Here is an 18,659-nt window from a genome sequence, read left to right as displayed (position 1 = left end):
CACCCCACCCTCGATCCATAGAGTCTGCACCTATCCTCCAAAGGAGCACCTCACCCTCGATCCATCGAGTCTGCACCTATTCTCCAAAGGAGCACCCCACCCAGGCCCCAACCCTGTCCCCACCTAGCCGATGTATGCTTTGGACACAAAGGGCAATTTAGCTGGGCCAATTCACCAAACCTGCACATTTTGGACTGTGGGAGGAAATCAGTGCACCTGGAGGAAAACCACGCAGACACGTGGAGAATGTACAAACTCCACACAGTCAGTCGCCCAAGGTTGGAATTGAACCCAGGTCCCTGGCTCCGTGAGGCAGCAGTGCTAACCACTGTGCTCCCCCTATTAATTAGGGATGGGCAATAAATGCCAGCCCAGCCAGCGATGCCCACATCCATGAATAATTTTTTTAGAATTGTTTTGACAACATTACTACATCGATGTCTTAAACTAACAGCTACTGCATACACATTTAAAAAGCCACAATAAACCCCTATCTTTTTTCTTACATGCCAATGTTCCCCAGAGAAACCAGTACCAGGATGGACTTTTAGATAGATCAATACAGATAATACAGCTAAGGAAACATTTGGATGTGATGCAAGAAGCATTGCTCTGTAAACTTGAGCTCAGATGGGATCCATGGTTTTCTTGATTTTCATTTATTCAGTGATCACATCGCAGTTTCTAAATATAGCATTTAAATGTTGGCCATTTCATTTTAAATTCAAGATTTTGAGGAGTCAACTTCTTCCAGCACATGTAAAAATAGTTCATTTTATTAAATAGTAGGGCGCCGTTAATCTACGGTGATGCACGAGCTGCCACCCAAATCAATGTTGAAATTTCAGCATTAGATATAAAAGCACATTCTGAAAGCCAATTACAGAGAAAGAGATAGAATAAGTTCATTTTGTCTATATGGTCCAGACTTTTGTTACTAAAAAAATCACCAGTCCAGTCAATGTTATTTGACAAGTTTCACTTTATCTTTCAGCACTTTAAATTTGGGGTTAGAGCTTATCTTCTTGTAAAAAAGTGCCAGGAGTTCCACTTCAGATTTGTAGTTGCTGTCACCATTCTCAGAGTAGTACTGGGCTAGAACCTGTAAGAAATTCAACACATGTGAAGTGAGACTGTTACAAAAGGTAATATACTAATTACATTACATCGTAGGTAAAATAACTATCCAAATCAAATATTCAAAAGGGGAGCATAAAATAAACTTTGAATGCAAAAATTATTTATATTATTGCTAAAAGCTTCATTCTGTTTTGACAACATTATTCAGTGGTTAGCACTGCTGCCACAAGGACCCGGGTTTGATTCCGATCTTGGGTCACTGCGTGGAGTTTGCACATTCTCCTGCGTGGGTTTCCTCCGGGTGCTTTGTTTCCTCCCACAGTCCGAAAATGCGGCGGTTAGGTGGATTGGCCATGCTAAGTTGTTGTGGGGTGCAGGGCTCTTTCAGAGAGTCAGTGCAGACTCAATGGGCCGAATGGCCTTCTCCTGCACTGTAGTGATTCTATATCTTAACATAACAGCTCTGTATACAGATTTTTTAAAGCCACAATAAACCTTACCTTTTTCCTTAATTTTTTAATGGAAATTTCATGTTCCAGAGACCGCTGTAGAACAATCCTGATCGTCCTTTTCCAGTTGAATTTTCCTGAAAAAAGTAGTTTTTGATTTATAAGATATCAACTTCAGAATTGGAAAATAAAGGCAAACGAGCAAAACAGAACTCTCAATGCATCACCTTTCAATTTATTGGAACTTATTTGGTTCTAAATATACAACAGAAGTCTAAGGGTGAGTTACTAATTTGGATATGTAACCCATAATTTTTACGTATCCAAAAAAAATTCACACTTTCTATAAATGCATAAATACAAATGCACCAGATTTTTTGCTAATAGCAAGCAAGTACTGTTTCAAAAAAAAAAATGGGCATATATTTGGACCTTGTTTAACCCATGTTAAACAAGCCCTTGTTCCAATGGCTTGTCTCAGCGGTAGCACTCAAGTAAATCATATGGTTGTGGGTTCAAGTTCAAAAGAATATATAATCCAAACCTAAATGCAGTACTGAGCTGGTGCTGCAGTCAGAGGTGTTATCTTTTGAATCAGACAGTAAACCAAAGCCTCATGTCCCATTCTGGTGAAAGTAAAATGTCCATTGTACTATCTGAAGAGGAGGAGGAGAGTTCCCCCTGGTGTCCCAACCAATATATGGTCTGCAGCTAACACCATTTATACAGGCTATCTGTTTATTTAACTCCTTCCTGCGGATGGGACCTTGCTGTGTGCAGGTTGGCTCCTGCATTTGTCCACATTACTGGAGTTAACTACACTTTCAAAAGTATGCAAAACGTTTTGAGAATACTTACGCTTTCTTTTTGATGTAAAATAAATGATTACAGGAATATTTCCAATACACAATTATCATCGCATGTTAAGAGTTGAGTGTCATATACTAGTGATTACTTCAAAAACACTGGACAGAGCGATATAAAAAATATACAACTGTCAGTTAATTTAAGCATGGAATAAGCCAAGATTAAGTGATTATACACAGCCCTCTTATTTTTTCTCAATACTAGTTGATTTCCAATTATACTGCATGTAAGGAGTAAAAAAAGGTCAATTGTAGTCTTCAGGTGAAGCCAGGCTAGAAAGTGGGAGATAACTGATGCGGGAATGATTTCAGTATTCATTTCATAGGTTTTCAATGTTATCTTTATATTTGTATCATAAATTCCAATGTCCACATTCATGATGCTGTAATTATACACACATTCCATTGGTAAGCATGAATTTTCCCCACAAAGTTGTTGGTAGAGAGCAACAGTGTATCTGCGACAATGGGACAAAGAGGGTGTGTCCTTAACCAACAAGACCTACAGATTGAAAGACAGAACAAGACAAAATGGCAAAGGAGGAGTCGTTAAACAGTGTCCATCTCTGGCAAACCCCTCCACAGTCCCTCTCAAGGCGAACTTGATCTTTTCCAACCTGAGGAAGTCCGCGAGATCGCTCACCCACACCCCCGGTTTCGGCGGCCCCGAGTTCCTCCATTCCAGCAAGATCAGTCTCCGGGCTACCAGGGAGGCAAAGGCCAGCACATCGGCCTCGCTCGCCCCCTGGACTCCCAGTTCTTCTGAAATTCCAAAGGGGCTTTTCACAGTAACTTCATTGAAGCCTACTTGTGACAATAAGCGATTTTCATTTCATTTCATTTCGGGTTGCCACTTCTGGACTCGGGACCTTCTTCACCCTCAACACCTCAGACATAACGTCAGTAAACCCGCGCCAGGATCAGACAGGCCTGAAACATGTGGACATGGTTCGTAGGCCCATCCGCACACCGCCCAGACCTATCCTTCACCCCCTCAAAAAACCTACTCATCCTGGCCACCGTCATAAGTGCCCTGTGGACTACCTTGAATTGAATAAGGTAAAGCCTCGCACACGAAGAGGATGCGTTCACTCTCCTCAATGCCTCCCCCTACAGTGCAGCCTCCAACTCCTTCCCCAACTCTTCCTCCCACTTGTGCTTGACTTCTCCTTCGAAACCTCCATGGGTTCACTCCTCCCATGCGCTCCATAACCCCTTTCAATTCCCTCGCCACCGCTGATATCCTCCCCGACCACGGATTCGACCGATCCAATTTTGGCTCAATGACTGTATTAAAATCCCCTGCCACCATTATCAGCTGGTACGAGTCCAGGTCCGGGATCTTCCCCAGCACCGGCCTTGTGAATTCAATATTGTCCCAATTTGGGGCATAAACGTTCACCAGGTCCACCGGCAGCCCATCCAATTTCCCACTCACCATTACGAATCTTTCCCTGCACTCCCCACCCCCCCCATCCCAAGTCTACTACTATATTCCCCACCTCAAAAGTTACCTGCTTATTTATTAGGACCGTCACCCCACACGTTTTCAAATCTATTCTGATACTTTGCCTGAGAACACACTAGAATTTGCCACTTAGCCACCAAGCAGCCAAATGGTGTAATTATAACATGGTTAAGATATTTCTAAACATTGATATCAGAAATCATGGGGAAGAAAGTTATGAGATAGGATGCCGAAACAGGAAGCCATGTGGTGTAGACAAAGTCCAGTAGGTTGTAAGGTTTAATGTATTACTGATGCATAAATACCTTGTTTTGAATCATTATTTTCTTCCACTTCCTCTGTTTCTGGAATTTCAACTTTCTTCTGTTTAGAAATGGGCTCATCTGTTGATGTGCAAGAAGAGTATCACGTCAATGATAAGTCCAATTTGGATTAAAAAGTCAGTAGTTGGCCAGGCTTAGGGTGCACTCTTACCTATGAAGCTATATAGATCAATGGTTAAAGTTAGTAAAACTGAGAAGACAGTCTACACCTTTTACTTATTCCCAATTCAAAATAAGTTATTTCTTCTTTCCCAAAGGGAAACAAAAATGACTTAAGTCTAAATTGTCACCAAGAAAACGCAAGTATTGCAGATAGATTTCCAACCTCCAAAACAAAGGAATACATCAATTCTACCTGCATCGTTCACTGCAGCTCAGCTTTAGTTCATGTGCAGCAATGGTATATGATTGGAAACAGTTTGTTTGCCTGTAAGGTCCCTCTAGCACAGGACTATACACCTAGAGGATAGGTACTCGCTTATTAACATCAATGCAACCTTAGCGTGGAGATATTGGGCTAGATTCTCTGGCATCATCCATATGGCATGTTGCTTGGCGGTGGGATTCCCCATTGAATTTACCTCACCCTGCCAGGAACCCACGGCAGGGGTGCACCGTCAGCTGGACCGGAAGATGCCATCATCATGAACAGCCGGAAGCACGCGACCATTATCTAAAATAGACACATTGACCAGAACCTTCCAGACCTACAAAATTAAACGTGTTAGTCCATTTCTGGATCCTGACTGCTGGTGTCTGCAATTCAGGCACAACCTTATAGGAGGCAGGCAATTAACAGGCCGCCTCTGTGCTCATTGACCAATTAAAAACAATGGGAGGGTTCCAGCGGTGAATGCTGGTAGTTAAGTGGGCCATTTTAAACCGTGCACAGCAGCCTGAAGTGTGGCTGCAGGCAGTGTACCTCTGTCGCGTGTGGATCGTTAAGAAAAAGGAACAGAGGGTTCCCCAAGATTTAGTATCCCTGGCGATAACATTAGAGATATCTTGCCCCCCAAGACGGGGAGAAGGAAGCCAGCCACCATAGCAAAGTACGCAAGGCTGGTGGTGGCACTGGGGATATGGATCCAGTGCCTGAAACAAATCAATAACCTACCACGGTCTGGAAAGGTCAGTCGCATGAAATCCAGAGGCAGTACACTTGAAGGATTGAAAAGAGCAGCAACCCTCTACACTGCAATGCTTCAGTGCTAACAAGTTCCACTGAGACATGTGTGCGCAAGTCCCTGTGACCAACAGAGGCATTTCTACCATGGTCATTCATGGCAGATACAAAAATGGCACCAGGACATTAATGGTTTGAGAAACTTACATGGCAGTGCCTATTCAGGTGCAGTTGGGAGCCCATTCATTCAGGACATTTTGTTTGTCACAGTGGAGGTGAAGAGAGCACACTGAACTCAGGGGACAAGCCACACCAGGAGTGAGGTATTCCTGCTCTCAGATAGAAGATTCAGCCGTGGAGATTAGCAATGCCTCCACAGGGCATGGGGTATGTCAGATAGGGGTGAAAGCCTGATGTTTGAAACCATGTCACAGACCTGGAGCAGCTAGTTGATTTTTATTTCGGTGTCAATATTCTTTCATTTGAGAAGTAGCCAGAAATGTGCTGAAATAGTCACTGAAGAAATGCAAGATTCACAAACTGACATCTTCTCTAAACCACAGGGCCAATGACAGGGAAAGAGCAAGAGACAGCGGATAAGGCATTGCTGGTCTTCTTGGGCTGCACCATCACAGGAATCAAGTACATTCTCTAGTGCAGTCACATGTCAAACAGTTGGCACAAGGTGAAAAGTCACATGTGAGCAGCAGCATTTAGGCAGTCCCTAAAGGGCACAGAAGCACACCAGAGATGTGCAGCTCGCCTGGGATGCTGAGCCTCTAGGATCATGCACAAACCAGGTGTCTGTGTAGCAGCAAAGAGAGATGTGGAGCCGGAGGTTGTGTACACATCCTTGGGTAGAAAACAGAGGAGTCTGTACAGGTCATGAGTATGCCATCTTTCAGTTGAATGCATGCATGTGTACCTACATTGAAAGTTTGGCCAACCTTATGGAGACTCACACACCCTCTCAAACAGCAGATTCAGGAACAGCATAGTGGCATACACAATGCACAGCAGCATTATTCATTCCATTGCAATAATGGCACAGAGGCGCATGGAAGTGCAGCCAGGTGCTCTACCACTCATGGTTAATAGGCAGATGCAGGTGAGCCCTGAAAGACGAGGGCCGCTATTCTCCACCCCCCCCCGCCAAGCCGGGTGGAAGAATCACCAGGGCACCACGCGAATTGCGCCACCCCGACCCCCACACGCGATTCTCCCACCCCCGGAAACCAGCGGTTCGTGATTCGCACCGGAATGGTCGGAAAACCGGCGAGCGGCGATTCTCCGGCCAGATGGGCCGAGCGGCCGCTACGACACAAAAGGTTCCCGCCGGCACCGTCCACCCCTGGTCACTGCCGGCGGGAACGCTGGGGGGGTGGCCTGTGGGGGCTCCTTCACCGGGGTGGCCTCTGATGGGGTCTGGCCCGCGATCGGGGCCCACCACTCGGCGGGCCCACCACTCGGCGGGCCCACCACTCGGCGCCCCCCCCCCCCCCCCCCCCCCCCCCCCCCGGGCCTACCTCCTTCTGCACGCAGCCCCAGAACAGTGGCTCCATGATGGTGAGGGGCCGGCGTGCGTAAGACGTTGCCCAACTGCGCATGCACAGGATTGGGCATCCCCAACTGCGCATGCGCGGGTTGGCACGGCGATGCTGGAGCGGCATGAAACAGTCCAGGCCCTGTTTGCGCCGTCAACGGCGTTCACGACGGCGCGAACACTTGGCCTCAATATCGGAGAATCGCCCCCAAGAGGTGGGCCTACTGGTAATGAGAGAGAATTCTCAAAGCACCCTGATAAGCTGCTAGCAACTCCCACCCCAGACTCCTGACACAAGCACACACAATGAGACCCGTTCCCATAGCCAAGGCTACCTGTGCACAGATGCATTTGGGGCAGTTGGTGGAAGGGGCTTATCCAGAGATGGCGACCACTAACATTTCCCTTATCGGAGCTGGGAAAAGAGCAGACTGTCTCCACTCTGGCCTCAGCCACAGGGGGGGGGTACAATATAGATGTGCACAGGAGAAGCCAGAAATTTCAGTAGCATTACTATGGGACACACTTGGGTGAATTTCTTTATCTTTTCCCCCAATTCATAAGTGCCTTTGTTCAAATGAAGCGCATGTCAGCAACTTGATGCATGTCATATACATGAAAATGCTCAGCAATGTTCTGGGACAAAGTCTTTGTTGGAGAGGTGTTGGGAATGTAAAACGTCTACGGAGGTCAAGGATTGACAAAAACACCCATTTCTGATCTCACACAGGCCATACTGACACCACTACAATAAAAGGCTGCCCCTGGGCAGCATGGTAGCACACTGCTTCACAGCTCCAGGGTCACAGGTTTGATTCCCGGCTTTGGTCACTGTCTGTGTGGAGTCTGCACATCCTCCCCATGTCTGTGTGGGTTTCCTCAGAGTGCTCCGGTTTCCTCCCACAGTCCAAAGATGTGCAGGTTAGGTGGATGGCCATGAGCCGGTGCAGACTCGATGGGCCAAACGGCCCCCTTCTGCACTGTAAATTCTATGATTCTCAGGTGAATTTTGCTGTAGTGTCTCTGCCATGTAAACCTAACTTCTGACACAAACAGCTGAAGCATCTGAAACTGCCTTGGGATGTATACATCGTGGTAATTGCCAGAGAACTTTGTGCACAGTTGGATGAAATTACAGTGGTTGCAGGTGTCTACTGTCCTCTGAACTTGAAGAAATCCTAACATAAAGCAAGTCCTACAGCCCCCTGGCCACACGGTGGTAAATGTTGTGTACTCAAATGCCCTCACATATAGGGCATCCATGACCTGTGTGATGCAATTGTGGGTAGCGGATTGTGAAATTCTACATACATCTGCAGTCAAGACCTGGAAGGAGCCGACACGTGAAAATTCAGTGGGACAGTTACTTTCTCTGGTCATATGTCCACATAGGAGAAGTCATCTTCTGCTTCGATAGGTCAAGAAAGTTGATCCTAGGGCAGCACGGTGGTGCAGTGGTTAGCACTGGGACTACGGTGCTGAGGACCCGGGTTCGAATCCTGGCCCTGGGTCACTGTCCGTGTGGAGTTTGCACATTCTCTCCGTGTCTGCGTGGGTTTCACCCGCGCAAACACAAAGATGTGCAGGTTAGGTGGATTGGCCACACTAAATTGCCCTTGGGTACTCTAAATTTTTTTTTTTTTTTTAAAGTTGATCCTTTTCCACATATACCCTTTTCTGACTCCTACCTCTTCGTCCCCGCCTGCCTCTGTGGCACTCTCCTGTATACAGATGGATGTATTGCTCCACCATGGTCTACTGATGACTGAATAAGTGGACCCCATGTCCAGGAGCAACCTTCAATACACAGGGGTTGTGCAGAATAAATGCTCTTGCAGCTTATAAATGGTGAAATGCCAGTCAAGGTGACAATCTGTATATGTTACCTGCCTCAGAACGGTAATTCCACAATGTCAGCTCTCTGCTACTGCACGGGACTATTCTTGCTGCATTCTCCCTTCATATTGCTGACCTGACAAAAGGTCAGCTTCGATAGACAATCGATTGTCGCTGTACTGCCATCTTGGCCAAGTTACCGACACAGCATGGCCCTGCATGCCGTTTGTAAAATGTCACTCAAGTGCAAAATACCTTAACTGGCTACCTGCCACTGCTGGAAAAAGTGGACAGAAGTGGGAATATGTTGGGGAACTGACCCAACACCCTGCTTTCTAAATTTCCATGCTCCCTCTGCCTCCAAAGCACTGGACAAACTGGCCCTGAATGTTTTTTGCTGGGGGGGGGGGTTCCCAAATAGCCTGCCTCAATCTTGATACAATATCTGGCAAGATGATGTAAATGGCAGTTTACAATTTCAAAAGCAATATCTCTGGGATTTCCCCCCCCAAAACCAATGGATTGGTCTCCACTGACATTAGGAGCAGCACCCAGGTGAGAGTAGCTAGAGGCTGTTTATCACAGGGCTAAATCGCTGGCTTTGAAAGCAGACCAAGGCAGACTAGCAGCACGGTTCAATTCCCGTAACAGCCTCCCCGAACAGGCGCCGGAATGTGGCGACTGGGGGCTTTTCACAGTAACTTCATTTGAAGCCTACTTGTGACAATAAGCGATTTTCATTTCATTTGAACCATGTATATATATATAATTTTTAAAAAAAAATGTATTAAAGTTTTTAACACAATTTTTCTCCCTTACAAACAATAACCCCCCCCCCCCCCCCCCCCCCCGTAACAAATAAAACGAGAAATCGCGCAGAGCAAGATATATACATGGCAAAATGATATATTTACACAGCTTTGTACACTGGCCCTCACCCGTACGTGCCAGTTTCCCCAACCCTTCATGTTATCTCTTGCTCATCCACCCTCCAAGGCAGTTCCCCCCCTCCCCCACCCCCCCCTGCCCGCCCACCCCCCCTCCCCCGCCCACCCGCCCCCCCCTCTACCCCCCCCTCCCTGCGCAGACCCTCTCAAGGCGAACTTAATCCTCTCCAACTTTATGAACCCAGCCATATCATTTATCCAGGCCTCCAGGCTGGGGGGCTTCGCCTCCTTCCACATTAGCAAGATGCTTCGCCGGGCTACCAGGGACGCAAAGGCCAGAATGCTGGCCTCTTTCACCTCCTGCACTCCCGGTTCGTCCACTACTCCAAATATTGCTAGTCCCCAGCTTGGCTTGACCCGGACTTTCACCACCTGAGATATTGCTCCCGCCACTCCTCTCCAGAACCCTTCCAGTGCCGGGCATGACCAAAACATATGCACATGGTTCGCCGGGCTCCCTGAGCACCTTCCACATCTGTCCTCTACCCCAAAGAACCTACTCAACCTCGCCCCCGTCAAGTGCGCTCTGTGGACCACCTTAAATTGTATCAGGCTGAGCCTGGCACACGAGGAGGAGGAATTAACCCTACCTAGGGCATCAGCCCACAGACCTTCCTCGATCTCCTCCCCCAGCTCCTCCTTCCATTTACCCTTCAACTCTTCTACCAGCGCTTCCCCTTCTTCTTTCAACTCCTGGTGTATTTCCAACACCTTGCCCTCCCCGACCCATACACCCGAGATCACCCTATCTTGAACTTCTTTTGCCGGGAGCAACGGGAATTCCCTCACCTGTCGCCTCACAAAAGCCCTCACCTGCATATATCTAAAGGCATTTCCCGGGGGTAACTCGAACTTCTCCTCCAGTGCCCCTAGGCTCGCAAACGTCCCGTTGATGAACAGGTCCACCATTCTTCCAATCCCCGCCCGATGCCAGCTCTGGAACCCCCCGTCCATCTTCCCCGGGACAAACCGGTGGTTACCCCTGATCGGGGACCACACTGATGCTCCCATTGCACCCCGGTGCCGTCTCCACTGGCCCCAGATCCTTAGCGTTGCCGCCACCACCGGGCTCGTGGTATACTTTGTCGGCGAGAGCGGCAGCGGTGCCGTCACCAACGCCCCCCACTTGCGGATCATCGCCACATTTGCTGCTCAGTAGTAGCTCCCCAGGTTTGGCAGCGCCAACCCTCCTCGGTCCCTACTGCGTTCCAGGAACCCTCTCCTTACTCTCGGGGTCTTATTCGCCCACACAAACCCCATAATACTCCTGCCTATTCTCTTAAAAAAGGCCTTAGTGATCACGATGGGAAGGCACTGAAACGCAAACAGAAACCTCGGAAGGACCATCATTTTGACCAACTGCACTCTACCCGCCAGTGAGAGCGGTAACATGTCCCATTTTTTGAAATCCTCCTCCATTTGCTCCACCAACCTCGTCATATTCAGTTTATGTAGGGTCCCCCAACTCCTGGCTATCTGGATCCCCAGATACCGAAAGCTCCCCTCCGCCCTCCTCAGCGGTAGGTCCCCTATCCCTCTTTCTTGGTCCCCCGCCTGTAATACAAAGAGCCCACTCTTCCCTACATTGAGCTTATAGCCCGAAAACTCCCCAAACTCCCTAAGAGTCTGCATGACCTCCACCATCCCCTCCATTGGATCCGCCACGTACAGCAACAGGTCATCCGCATATAGCGACACCCGATGCTCTTCTCCCCCTCGGACCACCCCCCTCCATTTATTAGACTCCCTCAATGACATGGCCAATGGCTCGATCGGCAATGCAAACAACAGGGGGGACAGGGGGGCACCCCTGCCTCGTCCCTCGGTACAGTCGAAAGTACTCCGACCTCCGCCGGTTCGTCACTACACTCGCCATCGGGGCTCTGTAAAGGAGCTTAACCCAATTGATAAACCCTATCCCGAACCCAAACCTACGCAGCACCTCCCAGAGGTACTCCCACTCTACTCGGTCAAAGGCCTTCTCCGCGTCCATAGTTGCCACTATCTCCACCTCTCCCTCCTCCGATGGCATCATTATCACGTTTAAGAGCCGCCGCACATTGGTGTTTAGTTGCCTGCCCTTTACAAATCCCGTCTGGTCCTCGTGGATTACCCCCGGGACACAGTCCTCGATCCTTGTGGCCAGCACTTTTGCCAGCAACTTTGCATCCACATTGAGAGCGAGATCGGCCTGTACGATCCACATTGCAGTGGGTCCTTGTCCCGCTTTAGGATCAAATAAATTGTCGCTTCCGACATTGTCGGGGGCAGGGTCCCCTCCTCTCTTGCCTCATTAAAGGTCCTCGCCAGTAGCTGGGCCAACAGGTCTGCGTACTTCCTGTAGAACTCCACCGGGAATCCATCCGGTCCCGGGGCCTTCCCCGCCTGCATGCTCCCCAAACCCTTGCTCAGCTCCTCCAACCCAATTGGTGCCCCCAAACCAGCCACCTCTTGCTCCTCCACCCTCGGGAATCTCAGCTGATCTAGGAATCGTCTCATCCCCTCGTCCCCCCCTGGGGGCTGGGATCTGTACAGCTCTTCATAAAAGGCCTTGAATACCTCGTTTATTTTCGTTGCACTCTGAACCGTGGCTCCCCTTCCATCTTTGACTCCCCCTATTTCCCTCGCTGCCATCCTCTTACGGAGCTGGTGTGCCAGCATCCGACTAGCCTTTTCCCCATACTCGTATGTCGCCCCCTGCACTTTCCTCCACTGTGCCTCCGCCTTCCCTGTGGTCAACAGGTCAAACTCCGTCAGGAGCCGTCGTCTTTCCCCAAGTAATCTTTCCTCCGGGGCCTCTGCGTATCTCCTGTCCACTCTCAAAATCTCCCCCACTAACCGCTCCCTTTCCCTCTGTCTTCTCCCTATGAGCCCTAATGGAAATTAGCTCTCCCCTGATCACCGCCTTCAACGCCTCCCATAGCACCCCCACCCGCACCTCCCCGTTGTCGTTGGCCTCCAAGTACCTTTCGATACACCCCCTCACCTTCCCACACACCACCTCGTCCGCCAACAGTCCCACATCCAGCCGCCACAACGGGCATTGGTCCCTCTCCTCTCCCAGCTCCAGTTCCACCCAGTGCGGGGCATGGTCCGAAACGGCTATAGCCAAATACTCCGTCCCCTCCACCCTCGGGATGAGCGCCCTACCCAGAACAAAGAAATCTATCCGGGAGTAGGCTTTGTGTACATGGGAGAACAAAGAAAATTCCCTGGCCTGCGGCCTTGCAAACCGCCATGGGTCCACTCCCCCCATCCGATCCATAAAGCCCCTAAGTACCTTGGCCGCCGCCGGCCTCTTTCCAGTCCTTGATTTGGAGTGGTCCAGTGCTGGATCCAACACTGTATTGAAGTCCCCTCCCATTATCAGGCCTCCTATCTCCAGGTCCGGAATGCGCCCCAACATGCACTTCAGGAATCCTGCATCATCCCAGTTCGGGGCGTATACGTTTACCAACACCACCCACGTCCCTTGCAGCCTACCGCTCACCATTACATATCGCCCTCCATTGTCCGCTACAATAGTCTTGGCCTCAAATGACACCCGCTTTCCCACCAATATTGCCACCCCTCTATTCTTCGCGTCCAGTCCCGAGTGGAATACCTGTCCTACCCATCCCTTTCTTAACCTGACCTGGTCCGCCACCTTCAGATGTGTCTCTTGGAGCATGGCCACGTCCGCCTTCAGTCCCTTTAAGTGCGCGAACACTCGAGCCCTCTTCACCGGCCCGTTCAGGCCCCTCACGTTCCACGTTATCAGCCGGATTGGAGGGGCTCTCACCCCCACCCCTCTCACCACCACCACCACCCCCCCCCCCCCCCCCCCCCCCCCCCCAACGACTAGTCATCTCCTTTTCTGGGCCAGTCCCATGTCCACGCCTCCCTCACCCTCCAGTCCCCCAGAGGGGGGACCCCCGTCCCGACCACCTCTTCTGTGTCCCATTCCCTTTCGGCCAGTGCAGCAGCAACCCTTTCTCCCCCCCCCCCCTCCTTCCCCCCCCTCTAGATCCCTGTTTTTGCTCCCCCCATGTCACTTCCCCCACCGTCCCATTGACCTCCCCGCGTGGGAGTCTCCCAATCCATATGCATTCCTTCATTCCCCTTCCCGCCTTTCTTCCCGCGTGCGGGAAAAAAAACCCGCGCTTTCCAAAGCCCGCTCCGCCCCCTCTGGCGCAGCTCCTGTCGCGGCCTTGTCTCTCTCCCCCAGCCCATGTAACATTTCCTGCGCGTGATTGACCCCCTATATACAACAACCATCACACATCAAACCCCAAAACATCCCCCCCACCCTCACAAACCCTCAGTTAGAGTCCAACTTTTCGGCTTGTACAAAGGTCCACGCCTCTTCAGGCGTTTCGAAGTAATAGTGTTGGCCCTTGTATGTGACCCACAGTCGCGCTGGCTGCAGCATTCCGAATTTCACTCCTTTCCGGTACAACGCCGCTTTGGCCCGGCTGAAACCCGCTCTCCGCTTTGCAACCTCCGTGATCCAGTCCGGGTATATTCGGATCTCTGCATTGTCCCACTTACTACTCCGCTCCTTCTTGGCCCATCTCAGGACCCACTCTCTGTCCGTGAACCGGTGGACCCTCACCACCATCGCCCTCGGCGGCTCATTTGCCTGGGGCTTCTTCGCCAGCACCCGATGTGCCCCGTCCAACTCCAGCGGCCTCGAAGGGGCCTTCGTGCCAATCATCGCCTTGAGCATCGTGCTCGCGTATGCCCCGGCATCAGCCCCCTCTACTCCCTCAGGGAGACCCAGGATTCGCAGATTCTTTCTCCTCGACCTGTTCTCCAGGTCTTCGAGTCTTCCCGCCCACCTCTTGTGTAGCGCCTCGTTCTGCTCCACTCTCACCGCCAGGCCCACGTGCTCGTCCTCGTTCTGACTGACTCTTTTCTGTACCTCCTGGATCTTAGCTTCGTGGGCCTTCTGCGTGATCCCGAGTCCTTCAATTGCCGAAAGCATAGGCGCCAACATCTCTTTGCGCATCTCCTCGCGCTGCTCCTCGAAGCAGCGCTTGATGAACTCCTGCAGCTCCCCTTTGTCCCTGGCTGCCGCCATTTTGTTTTCTTTCCCTCGCTTCTCCCGTTGCTCCAGTGCCGCTCCTTTGGCCGTTACACTTCTGGTCCGTTTCATAGAAGTTGGCAGTGTTTGTTTCACCAGTCTGCCCCAAAAAGTCTATGGAAACTCCTGAAAAAGGTCTGAGAGTCGGCTCCAGACGGGAGCTGCCGAATGCGCGACCTACTCCTCCATGGCCGCCACCAGAAGCCTCGTCCCTGCTTCTTCAATGGCCCTGGTAGATCTTTTCACAGTTGTTCCCGCTGCTGCTAGAATTCACCTTTGATAGAGTCAAGCCAGATTGCAGCTTTAAGCTTGCCCTTCCCCCGCCTGCAAGCTGGAAGAGGCCCTCGTCTACTGCTGCAGCTCAAGCCAAATATTTCACTCTTTCTGCCGGGTCTGGTAGCCAAAAGACACAACACTCCTGGGGGACAGTCAGGGGAATGCTGCAGCCTTCTTCCCACACCGGGAAATGTCAAACAAATGCCGTGGGGGCCCTGTAAAGAGCCCAAAAGTCCGTTCCAAGCAGGAGCTGCCGAATATGCGACCTAGCTCTGCATAGCCGCACCCGGAAGTCTGAACCATGTATATTTATGCATGGTGGAGAGCTCGGCGGATTACATTGGGATCTCGCTATTGGGCTAGCATTTTGAGCGTGCAGCCCAATCACAAAGTTCTGTAGCAGCGCCCCCGCACCCCACTCCCAAGGAGGCAGCCTCCCCCCACCACAGGAACAACAGATCACGCTGCACCCCCTCTCGATCAGCCCTCCATTCAGCCCCCTCCCCCTGGCATTGCCAACAGTGCACTGCCCCTGGCACCAACACCCTAGCAGTGAAACCCGTGTTGTCTTTTTAACTGGATACTGATACGACCGCTATTAATGATGATATTGCTTTTCAGAGTCGCCAGGTATCAAATGATACCACCACAAGGTTTTACCAGATATCGATCAAAGACCAAACAACCAGTTAGTTAGTTCAAGTTCAATGATAGTTTATTTACACACACACATTACTTTGACATGGAACATAAAACACTACAAGCTAAATTACACCTAACACTACAACAACCTGTACTTAACTTCAGGCACCCAGCTTTATGCAGAGGAACAAGGCCTTTGTTCGGATCTTGCGTGGCTCGGTCTGGAGAAGTGACTTCGTTTCTGCTGGGCTCATCCGTCTGGTAGCGATCGTTGGTCTTGAACTTGTCTTCTGGTCGTGATGCTACATTTAGTTTTAGGTGTAGGTCGGGGCCAAGAGAGACCGAGCGCCGGGGCCAAGAGAGACCGAACACGGTCTCTTTTTATCCGTCTGGGATTTTGCGCTCTTTGGGGCGGTCCTCAGCTTGGGACCCAATAATTCGACAGGCTTCGATTTTGGCCAATAAAGCGGCGGGCGCCTTGATGGCTGGGCATGTCCTGAGCGGTCATTGACCTTGGCTGTTTGGGCTTTATTAGCAAAGGGAGTGGCGCCGGTTAGTCTGCATCTGTATCGGTTACCTTTGGTTCTGGGGAAATGGGCCATTAGAATGCAAACGAGCGGGGATTCCGATCGCGTCTAGCTATCTGGGTTGCAAATACACACACAAGCTCTGACTGTGCCAGAGTCCTAGGTTGGCCATAATTCCCATGGTCCTTTGCGGGTGGCCATCTGAAATGGCTACACCCGCACCCATGCAGTGAAGGCCATAGGTACCCCTCTGCCAAGCTGCAGAACAGGGGGGTCCCCTAAGGATCCTTAGTGGGCTTGGCCTGTGGGTGAGGGGTTGACCCAGTTGACCCTGCAGACTAGCAACAGGGCATATCAGTGCCTAGACCTCAGGTTCCAATCCAACGTTGCACTGATGCCCATCTGGTGGATGTCCGGCTGCGTGGGGTGGAGCATCATGGGGGGATACTAAACCTGAATTTGCATCTTCCCGTTTGCCTGGGTGGATGGCATGCTACAGCCAGTGGCATTTCAATGGGTCTGGCGACCCGCCATTCTCTGCCCGATCGGGAATCCCGATACTGATGTTGGGCAATGGAGAAGCCATCTCCCCACCCCATTGATATTAATTATTATTGAAAAGGTTTCCACCATGCAGGTAAAGCTGTTAATAGATCAACTGGTTTTCTACAGGTATTTCAAAGAAGAACCAAAACACTAATTACCTACCTTCACTGGATTGTTTGTGTTTACGCTTCTTGCTCTTCTTGTTGCCACGTAAATGTTCACCGTCTTGTTGTTCACAATCCTCTGTTTGATTGCTATTGTTCTCGACTGCCTGGGCCCCTTCTTTCTTCTGCTGCTTTTTATGTTTTTTCTTCTTTTTCTCTTGCTGCTCATTCACTTCGGAATCTGGTTCCTGCTTTGAAGAATTTTCACCTTCCTTTGAGTTAAAGTGTTTCTTTTCTTTTTTGGATTTTTTTTGCCTTTTCTCTTTTCCCCCCCGTTTTTTTCTTTCCTTCTTTTCATTTTCTACGACAGGTTCCGGAGACTGCTGAGCTTCGACTGATTCTGATGGCTCTACGCCGTTCTGAATGTGGTTCTGCTTTGGCTGCTGGTCATTTTTATCCTTGGCAAAACAAATTTAATATATTTATTATACAGCAAGATTAATTTATATTAGTGTTATCAAAATTGCACAGTTAAGGAAAGGTTTTCCATTTTCTGTATCACATGCATTACAAAGTAGATCTCTTAATCTTCTCTACAGCCTGGATTTAGGTGGGGTTACTAGGATAGGGTGGAGGCGTGGGCTTATGTAGGGTCTCTTTCCAAGGGCCGGTGCAGACTCGATGGGCCAAATGGCCTCCTTCTGCACTGTAAATTCTATGATGCTAAAAACAGGGGACCAGTTTTCTATTCACTGTACTCTTGAAAATGTCAAATAATCCAGCATCCACAAGAGCAAGTACCAGATTTCCACTATCTTGTGTGAACAAGTGCTTCCTGATTTCACTCACAAATGATGTAGCTCTAATGTTATAATTTTGTTCTCTTGTTTTAGTACGAAGATCTCCAACTTCTTTAGTCTGTCAAAAGAACGTACGCATTAGAAGCAGGCCATTCTGCCCCTCAGCCCTGTTCTGCCATTCAATAAAATCCTGGTGATCTGACTGTGGCCTCAACTCCACCTTCCTTCCTACCCCCTATACCCTATGGCTCCCTGATCAAATCAAGAATCTATCAAATTCAGCCTTAGAAATATTCAATGACCCAAGGCGGCACGGTGGAGCAGTGGTTAGCACTGCTGCCCACAGCGCGGAGGACTCGGGTTCAGTCCCTGCCCCTGGTCACTGTGTGTGGAGTTTGCACATTCTCCCAGTGTCTGCGTGAGTTTCACCTCCACAACCCAAAGCTGTGCGGGGTAGATGGATTGACCATGCTAAATTGTTCCGTAAGTGAAAAAAAACTAATTGGGCATTTTAAAATTTAAAAAAAAAGAAATATTCAATGACCTTACCTCCACCACTTAGAATTCCACAGACTCATGACCCACAGAAAAAAACATTCTTCTCATCTCAGTGTTAAAAGGGAGACCCTTATTTTTAAGTGGTGTCCTCGTTCTTGTCTCTCCCACACAAACATCATTTCAGCATCCACCCTGTCAAGTCCCCTTAAGATCTTGAATGCATCAATAAGATCGCCCCTCATTCTTCTAAACTCCAGTCCAGCCTTTCCTCATAGGATAACCCCCTCAATACTAGAATCAGTCAGATGAACCTTCTCTGAACTGCTTCTCCTCGTCAGTAAAGCCTTTCATCTTTAGTAACGTTTAATGATTGTCCTCGGCAATGTTTCAATGGCCTGAATAACCTAACACAAGGTCTTCAAACTTGATTTTATTTTCCTTTCTAACCAATGCTTTGCAAAGGTTTTGCATTACTTCTTTGTTTTTGTACTTTATTCCCAATATAGCACATTATAAATGCTTTTGAAAATTGTTTGAAGTGATTTTTCTATTTTGTCCGTTTATCC

General features: G+C 49.5%; 1 protein-coding gene across 6 annotated transcripts in view; it reads right to left on the bottom strand.

The window, feature by feature from the left end:
- Positions 1-754: 754 nt before the first annotated feature.
- Positions 755-18,659, bottom strand: part of lyar (Ly1 antibody reactive homolog (mouse)) — a 34,049-nt gene continuing 16,144 nt past the window's right edge. For all 6 annotated transcript variants that reach the window (XM_072495973.1, XM_072495976.1, XM_072495977.1 and 3 more), the window contains 4 exons: positions 16,854-17,253; positions 4,169-4,246; positions 1,581-1,666; positions 755-1,102 (listed from right to left, as the gene is read on the bottom strand). In XM_072495973.1, coding sequence (XP_072352074.1) covers positions 965-1,102; positions 1,581-1,666; positions 4,169-4,246; positions 16,854-17,253 — 702 coding nt within the window. In that variant the 3' untranslated portion in view covers positions 755-964. The remainder of the gene's footprint in view (positions 1,103-1,580; positions 1,667-4,168; positions 4,247-16,853; positions 17,254-18,659) is intronic.

Source organism: Scyliorhinus torazame, chromosome 3 (genome assembly GCF_047496885.1).
Source record: "Scyliorhinus torazame isolate Kashiwa2021f chromosome 3, sScyTor2.1, whole genome shotgun sequence".
In the NCBI taxonomy this organism is placed as follows: Eukaryota; Metazoa; Chordata; class Chondrichthyes; order Carcharhiniformes; family Scyliorhinidae; genus Scyliorhinus; species Scyliorhinus torazame.
The sequence above is the reverse complement of the archived record's forward strand: the minus strand, read 5'-3'. Positions and strand labels throughout refer to the sequence as shown.